Source organism: Colobus angolensis, unplaced genomic scaffold, assembly GCF_000951035.1.
Source record: "Colobus angolensis palliatus isolate OR3802 unplaced genomic scaffold, Cang.pa_1.0 Scaffold119, whole genome shotgun sequence".
In the NCBI taxonomy this organism is placed as follows: Eukaryota; Metazoa; Chordata; class Mammalia; order Primates; family Cercopithecidae; genus Colobus; species Colobus angolensis.
In genome coordinates, this window is record NW_012113030.1 from 722,956 (window position 1) to 731,079 (window position 8,124).

Consider the following 8,124-nt stretch of genomic DNA (forward strand, 5'->3'; position numbering starts at 1 on the left):
TGGAATGTTATTTTCAATGTGCTGAAACAAAACAGTTACCAACCTAAAATCAGTACATAAAATAACAACATTTGAGATACACTAGAGGAGACGTATTTTGCCACTATCAAATCTACAATGAAGGAAATTTTAAAGCATGTATTTCAGGTAGGAGGAGAATGATCTCACATGAAAAGTCTTAGATACAAGGAATTAAGAGCAAAGAAAATGGAATTGTGTAAGTAAATCCAGTGTTTAAGTGTATAAAACAATAATATTAGTCTTGTGGACTTTCAAAAATACAAAATTAAAATACACAACAATAGCATATAAATCAGGAAAGAATATATGGAGTTTAACTGCTCTGACTTCCTTATATTATTAAATTTTGATAAATTAAAAATGTATAATATAATTTTAAAAGTAATCAATAAAATAATACAAAGAATATAATTTTAAACTGGTAAAGAGGAGGATTTGATACACAAAAATCAGATATCAATCTAAAAGAGAACAAAAAGGAGAGAAGAAGAAATGTAACAGATGAGACAAACGAAAGCACTTTGGAAAATGGCATATTTAATTCTAAATATAGTAGCAAGAAATGTAAAAGGACTAAATGGTTCAGTTAAAAGTTAAAGATTGACTGTTAAAAAAAATCCAACTGCTATTAATAGGAGACACATGTAAAACATAATAATAAAGAAAGGTTGAAATTAAAAGGAAAATACATACCTTGTAAACACCAATGAAAAGAAAGCTGATATGTCTAGAGGAAAACATCAGACAAAACACTTTAAGGCAGAAAGCATTACTACAGGTAAAGAGGGATACTTTATACTTATGAGAGGTTTCAATTAACCAAACGGATATTGTTTTTCACTCATCTGAATCTTAAGACTATGAGAAAGTTGCCGGGCGCGGTGGCTCAAGCCTGTAATCCCAGCACTTTGGGAGGCCGAGAGGCCGAGACGGGCAGATCACAAGGTCAGGAGATCGAGACCATCCTGGCTAACACAGTGAAACCCCGTCTCTACTAAAAAATACAAAAAACGAGCCGGGTGAGGTGGCGGGCGCCTGTAGTCCCAGCTACTCGGGAGGCTGAGGCAGGAGAATGGCGTGAACCAGGGAGGCGGAGCTTGCAGTGAGCTGAGGTCCGGCCACTGCACTCCAGCCCGGGCGACAGAGTGAGACTCCGTCTCAAAAAAAAAAAAAGACTATGAGAAAGTCTCAAGATTTTATATAGCAAAAGTTGAGAGACTACAAAGAGAAATAACATAAATTACCATATATATGTAGAGGGGTGGGCATATTATAAAACTTGGTATGTACAACTGCAAAATACACATTCTTTTCAAGCATGTGAATGGAATCATAAATATAAATATATAGATAAAAATTGACATGGCTCTTCCCCTTCCCAGTCAGGTAGCAATTTTCATTATTCCCAAGTGTTTATTTGGAACACATATAACATATTATTTGTGTACATAAAAGCAGGTTAGATAGGTTCCACCCTTTGGAGTTTACAAGCAATGCAAACATACCAATATTGAGCACTAGTAAGAGCCAGCTCTGTAGAGGATACTAGTTTATCTCCTTTAACTCTCACTCTATTTTGTCGGTATTATTATGTCTAATTTGGGAAAAAACTAAGACACAGAGAGATTGAGCAAAAAGTTTAAGATCACCCCCCTCACCCAACTATTTTTTTTCTTTTTTTGAGATGAAGTCCCACTCTGTCACCTAAGCTGGAGTGCAGTGTCGCGATCTCGGCTCACTGCAACCTCTGCCTCCTGAGTTCAAGTGATTCTCCTGCCTCAGCCTCCTGGGTAGCTGGGATTACAGGCAAGTGCCACCAGGCCTGGCTAATTTTTGTATTTTTTGTAGAGATGGGGTTTCACCATGTTGGCCAGGCTGGTCTCGAACTCCTGACCTCAGGTGATCCGCCTGCCTTGGCCTTCCAAAGCACTGGGATTATAGGCATAAGCCACCGCGCCCAGCCGAAGATCACCTCTTTCGTAAACGACAGTGCTAGGATTCAAATCTACCCTTTATTAGCAATGAGCCAGCTCCAGAAAATACTTATTCATTTAAGGCTGGAAGTAGGGAGGTAAGCATTCTTATAGACAGATCTCTAATAATATTAGGAAGCTATCTTTGTACAACACTGACAAATGTTTAAGTGTCTGCAATATAGTAGAATTTCATATTGAGCCAAAGAAGTGGCTAAAATAGTTTGACGAGAGAGCTGTCTTAGAAGACAGAGTTAGTGCTAGTGATTTGGAATGTGAGAATGGCTGAGAGTAAAGAACTATCATGTACCCAGCATAAAGAAATTAAAAAGCCTCTTCTATTTGACTTCTTATGCTATTGAAAATCGTTTCCTTCTAGTTCAAGTTCACTATTTTCCCATTGCTTATATGTCTTGAAGTGAATTTCAATCTCAACAGTTTTTCATGACCAAATGAAAGCTGTTATAAATTCTCTCTGCTTTCAAGTTTTTAGAATGTGTATTTTCTATTTTACTGCTTAATACAGGGAGGAAAACATAGATAAGTATAATTATAGAGTGTATCAGTCAATTATTTAAATCTATTCAACATTTGAATAATTAGGCCCACTTCATCTTCTATCAACTGTTTTAATATTTGTCCAGCTGAGCTCCATGCCTCAAGTCTCATCCCACTCTCTTACCTTCTCCACATCTTTCCCTCAGCCTCACAGCTGCATTGCTCCAACATAGCTGTTATAGATATCTTTTCAAAGCAAATATTTGATTATATCATTTAAATGCTTTAAAAAAAATCAGTAGCTTTCACTTAAAAATACCCGCACTCAATTTAGTGTGGTTATAATGGGCTTTGCAGTCTTGCCCCAGTTTATCTTTCCAGTCTCAGCTTCTCCACTGCTTACACCCTCTTAGAACAAAAATAACGGACTGATGGCCCATTTATGGAGAATACTGTACTGTGTTGTCATGCCTATGCGATAAGAAACTGAAGCCAGTGAGGTTAGACAGCCTGTTTAAGTCACACAATAAGAAAATGGCAGAGCCAGGATTCAAACTCAGATCTGACTGACTCCAAATCATAGACATAACCCAGTACACTACATTGCCTTCTTTTGTCTTTTACATCTGTTGTGAATTTTGTTTTAACCACACGAAACAAAATTAATTTTGAGCATATTAAATGGTATGCATAACCACTACTGTCTTGTATCATAATTAGGTATAAAATATAAGCCAGTCACACAAGAAATTACTGTATTTCTGTAGAATTGAGTTGCCATTAGTGTCAACAGTGTTCCTTCACCTTAGACACTTAATAATACCCTCTTTTCATTTAAGACTCACTATGTGCCATGCACTGTGATAAGTATTTTATGTACACAATTTGTGATGAGGAAACTGAGGGTTAAAAAGGCTAAATAAATTGCTTAAGATTAAACAGCTAGTAGTGGAGCTGGACCTCTACTGAACTCAAACTGTCTCACTTTAAAGCCTGTGCCATCAACTAACTACCCTATACAACCTCCCTCTAAATGTCCTAGATTGAACTTCTCAATAAACTGGATCCTATCCTGTGTATCTTATTTTTGCCTAAAATTCCTTGTTTCCTAAACATGCAGTTTTCTCTTGCCAGTCTTGTCTTTCCTACTAAGTAGCTGACCAGCTTCTTTCTGCTCCCATTCTTCTAGCATCCTGGGTACTAAACAGCTTAAAATAAGAGACTCCTGTCATCAATTGAGGTTTATTTTCCCTATAGGTAATGGCTTCAGAGGAAGAAAATGGCAGTGATCTAAGCCATGGGTCAAGTGGCTGAGGTGGGAAGAAAGAATTCCAAGGGCATATGACACAAGAAAGACTTTCCTATTCCTTTCATTTGTCTGGACTGATTCCCATATGCCTAGGATCTAGAACTCCTTACGACTTTGTATGCTTTCTTTTGTACTCAGGCAGGGTGAGCTTCAGGCCTGTGGGTTTCAGTAACAAGAAACTGTGATGCCTTTTTTTGAACCTGGTAGCTCATGATTTTAGACATCAGTTCATTTACATATGTCAGGCATTGATCTAGATACCAGATGAAAATGAAGCTGAGAACAAAACAAAGAATCTGCCATCCTGGATTTTATAGAGACAATAGACAATTAACAAATACATAATATAGTGGCAAATAGTGATAAATGCTATGAAGAAAAGTAAAGGGACAGAAAATGATGAAGGTATCCTTTGGGCAGAAGAGAAAAAAAAGAAAATGATGAAGGGTATGGTGGGTTAGAGCTGCTATTTTAGTTTGGGTGGTCAGGGAAGATCTTTCTCAGGTGGTATTATTTGAGTAAAGATCCACAAATGAAGTTAAGAAACAAGATGTGAGCATATCTGAAGAAAAAACATTCTGGCAGAATAAACAGCCTTGAGGTGGAAGTGTGCTTGTCATGTTTGAGGAAAATAAGAAGTCCACTTAGATGGAGCAGACTGAATGACGAAAAGAGTAGTGGGAGATGTGGTTTAAGAATATCCAGGGACCAAGCAGAGCTTTGGATTTTATTCTAAATGTGTTGGCAAGCCACTTGAAGATTCTGAAGAGATAAGTGAAAGAATCAGACTTATATTCTAATAGGATGCATCTTGCTGCTGAATAAAGTATACACTATAAGGAGGCAAGGATGGAAGCAAGAGACCAAATAGAGTAACGGTGGTAGAGAATTTGAGAAGATTCAGATTCAGGAAATGCTTTGAAGATAGAGCTGATAAGAACTGCTAATGAATTGAATATGGGGTGTTTAGCTTTAACCCAAAGTCTTTGGGTTTTGGCTGAGACAGCTAATTGAATGAAGGTGCCATTTACTGGGATGAGGAAAACTGAGATGGGGATTAAGTTTAGGAGAGGAAATCAAGAGTTTGGTTTTAGATTTGTGAGAGACTGTTTGACTTTCAAGTTCCTGGGGACAATGGGCCTCTAGTAGCTGCAGCTGGTGTTAACCTTTTACAGGGACATGTTTAAGTGGAGGTGAGGGGCAGAGAAACAGAAGAAATAAAGTTCCTTTTGAGTAATCTCCCAGATATTCAAGTGATAAAAAGCAGGTTAGTCCTCTGAGCCTGTCTTATACACACTGATTTCAGGGCAAGAAGTCTCCTCTCTCTTCAAAAAATGTTCTGATATATATTATCTCAAAATTTCTGAATTTAAATTAAATGTATCCCACAATTAGAGAGAGACAGCATAAAATGTAAATAGCTTGAGAGATAATCCAGTGTGTATGAGTTTTTACCAAAGTATAACTGAGAGCAGAGGAAGGTCTTAAATGTTTAACGTTTTTGTGAAGAGAAAGGATGTAGGTATTAAATAAAACAAAGATTTTATAATCTTGCCTTGGCACTACCCTATTTATCATAATTTTTAAGTGAGAAACTACAGAAAGAGTGTTTGTATCTTGAAGGATCATGTAAGTTTGTACCCAAGGGGGGATTATGCATTTAAATTATTCCCCTTCCCCACATTTTAATCCTTTCTATCTTTTAACCCTTAGTCTTTTCCCAAAAGTGTTCTTCAACTAGAAGGCCTGTGGCATGGCTGAGGCTTGTCACCTCTCTTCTAGGGCCAGATTTCAAATAGATGGCCCTGGAGAATGCTACTTATCTGTACAGTTCTCCATTTGATGTTGCAGTGTGCTAGTATCCTAGGGGAAGGGTACCACATTTAACTCCAGAAAGGATTTAAGGCAGTTTTGCAATTTTTTTTCTGATTATCAGAGTAATATATGATTATTGCAAAATATTTTAACAAAAAAGTTAAAAAAAGACTATTTCAATTCCTACTTACTAGAGGCAATCCCAACAACATTTTGGCATATTTCCTTTCACTGTCTTATGCATTTTGTTTTTTTCATAACCGAGCTCTTTATTGTATAAGCAATTTTGTTGCCTGCTGTTTTTGCTTAGTTATGGTATATATGTTTGTCTCTATCATTACATTTTTATAGCTACATAATCATCTATAACATGACTATACCATAGTTTACTCAAGATGGTTTCTGATTATTTACAATTACAAATAACACTGTGATAAACAACTTTGTGCATAAATCTTCACTCTTCTTTTCGATGACTTATTAAAGGAGGAATTGGTAGATTAAATGTATACATACTTTTTAAAGCTTCTGATGTAAATTGTTACAACGATTTCCAGAAAGGCTGTTATCAGATGATACTTTGGAAGGGAAGGAGAGAGCTATTGGAACTATTGGATCTGGTAGAAAGTATCTGACAGCAATTCTTACAAAGTACTATGCCTCTGGGGAAGAGTCCCTTCTCTCTCTAGAAAAGGGGTTATCTTAAAGTATTAAAATTATTACATCAGATTTTTCCACACCACATAATATGTATGGATCGTGAGGAGGAAAGGAGAATTGAGAATTTGAGTTAGAAGTCATACATAAGCTGACATGTCAGAAATTACCAGTTTGGGAAACTAAGTTTACCAACACTGCTAAAGGACTCAAATATTTTAAACAGTGGTTCAGATATTAATTGTGATTATACAGTATCAGGTTTATTTAATTTTGTATGATTTCATCCTATTTAATGAGAGACAATATAATGAGTGTTTTTCAAATTGTGGGTCCTAATCCATTTGTAAATTACAAAATCAATGTATTTTCTATGACTGGTATTTTTAAAAAACAAAACACAATAGAATGAAAAATATGAGAATGCACTGTAATCATTTCAATGTATGATTTCATAATTAACAAATAGATTAGGACCCACAGTATTATTTTGTGAGACTTTTGTTTCAGTTACATGTGTGTATATACTACAGAACACATTTATTATTGTGGGATGTGATTAAGAAAAAAAATAGTTTGAAGCCATTGGTGTAGAGGAAAGAGTCTGGACTTTGGAATTAGTCAGGACAAGTTTGAATCTGAGCTCTGCTTGGCTTTTACCCATTATCTAACCAAATGGCTCAATCACTACATTGAAAAAAGAGAGTAATAATATCTCCTTTCTGGTTTGTGTGTGTATGAAGATTAGAGGTTACCTAAGCAGAATGCCTACAACATAGTCAATGATTAATATATAATTACTTCCAAATCTTTCCCAAAATAATGTTCTCCTTGTAAAAATACTTCATTCACTGAAGAAAGACAATGTGTTTTATTGATGACTACATCTGTTATGCTATCGTGTACTTTTAAAACACCTCTGTCAGTCTTTTTCTCCAATTTGGTTTAGTAAGGAGACTTGAGCACATAGTTCGTTCCCCTTCCTGTTCTGACACTTTATTTATCTATATTAAGGATCTTGGCACTTTACATCCGTCATAGACGGTCTAATTGTTGCCTAGTTCAATTACTACTAAACACTTTCAAACCTCTTCTAGTTCTCAAAATTGTGGCGGGAGCACTGCAGGATGCCAGATCAAAATCTGTTGAGTTTGCTCTACAGCACACCTTTTGCAAAGTATCACTTGTGGTGTACGGGGAAGCAGCTGTAATGCTGATTCCCCTGGCATTTCTCACTCAATCTACTCCATGCTAAACAGGCCGGTTAGGCATTAAGTCATACTCTGGGTAGTACAAGTGGAAAGTGTGAACAGAGAAACCACTTTATGTGAGGACAGTGGAAAATGAGATCCTCCCTTCCTCTCCCTACTCCTGCTCACATCGAGGAGAAGCACTTAAGAGCGCGGAGGCCCAGGACCCAGCCGCGCTCGGGCGTCCCGACTCGGAGGCTGGCGGCGGGCAGGCACGCTCTCCCGCGCTGAGAGCCCTTCTGCGGAGATGAACTCTCGAGTGTCGCCGCTGCGCGCGGGCCCGATCGATACAGGCGGGCGGACATGCTCCCGCCGCCAAGAGCAGCCACAGGGCGGTGGAGTCAGCTGCTCGGCCGCTCGGTCGCACTTCTCATTAGCTCCATACCCGCAAAGGACGTGCACTGGTTCCCTCGCGGACACCCACCCAGTGGTCTGCGCCACACCCTCTGCCCACCGCCCCTTCCGCTCGGCCGTCCGGCGCAGGGCGGGAGCTTTTCAGCCACACGCCCGGGTCCCGGCCCAAGCGGAGGGCGTCGTGAGATGGCCTTTTCGCCTGGCTCCCCAGTGGGACGCTCCGCGGAGGCTGTCGAGTAGGGGAGTG

General features: G+C 38.4%; 1 protein-coding gene across 1 annotated transcript in view; it reads left to right on the forward strand.

The window, feature by feature from the left end:
• Positions 1 to 7,770: 7,770 nt before the first annotated feature.
• INSM2 (insulinoma-associated 2) overlaps positions 7,771 to 8,124 on the forward strand; it is a 3,536-nt gene continuing 3,182 nt past the window's right edge. The window contains exon 1 of the mRNA XM_011926568.1: positions 7,771 to 8,087. Coding sequence (XP_011781958.1) covers positions 7,771 to 8,087 — 317 coding nt within the window. The remainder of the gene's footprint in view (positions 8,088 to 8,124) is intronic.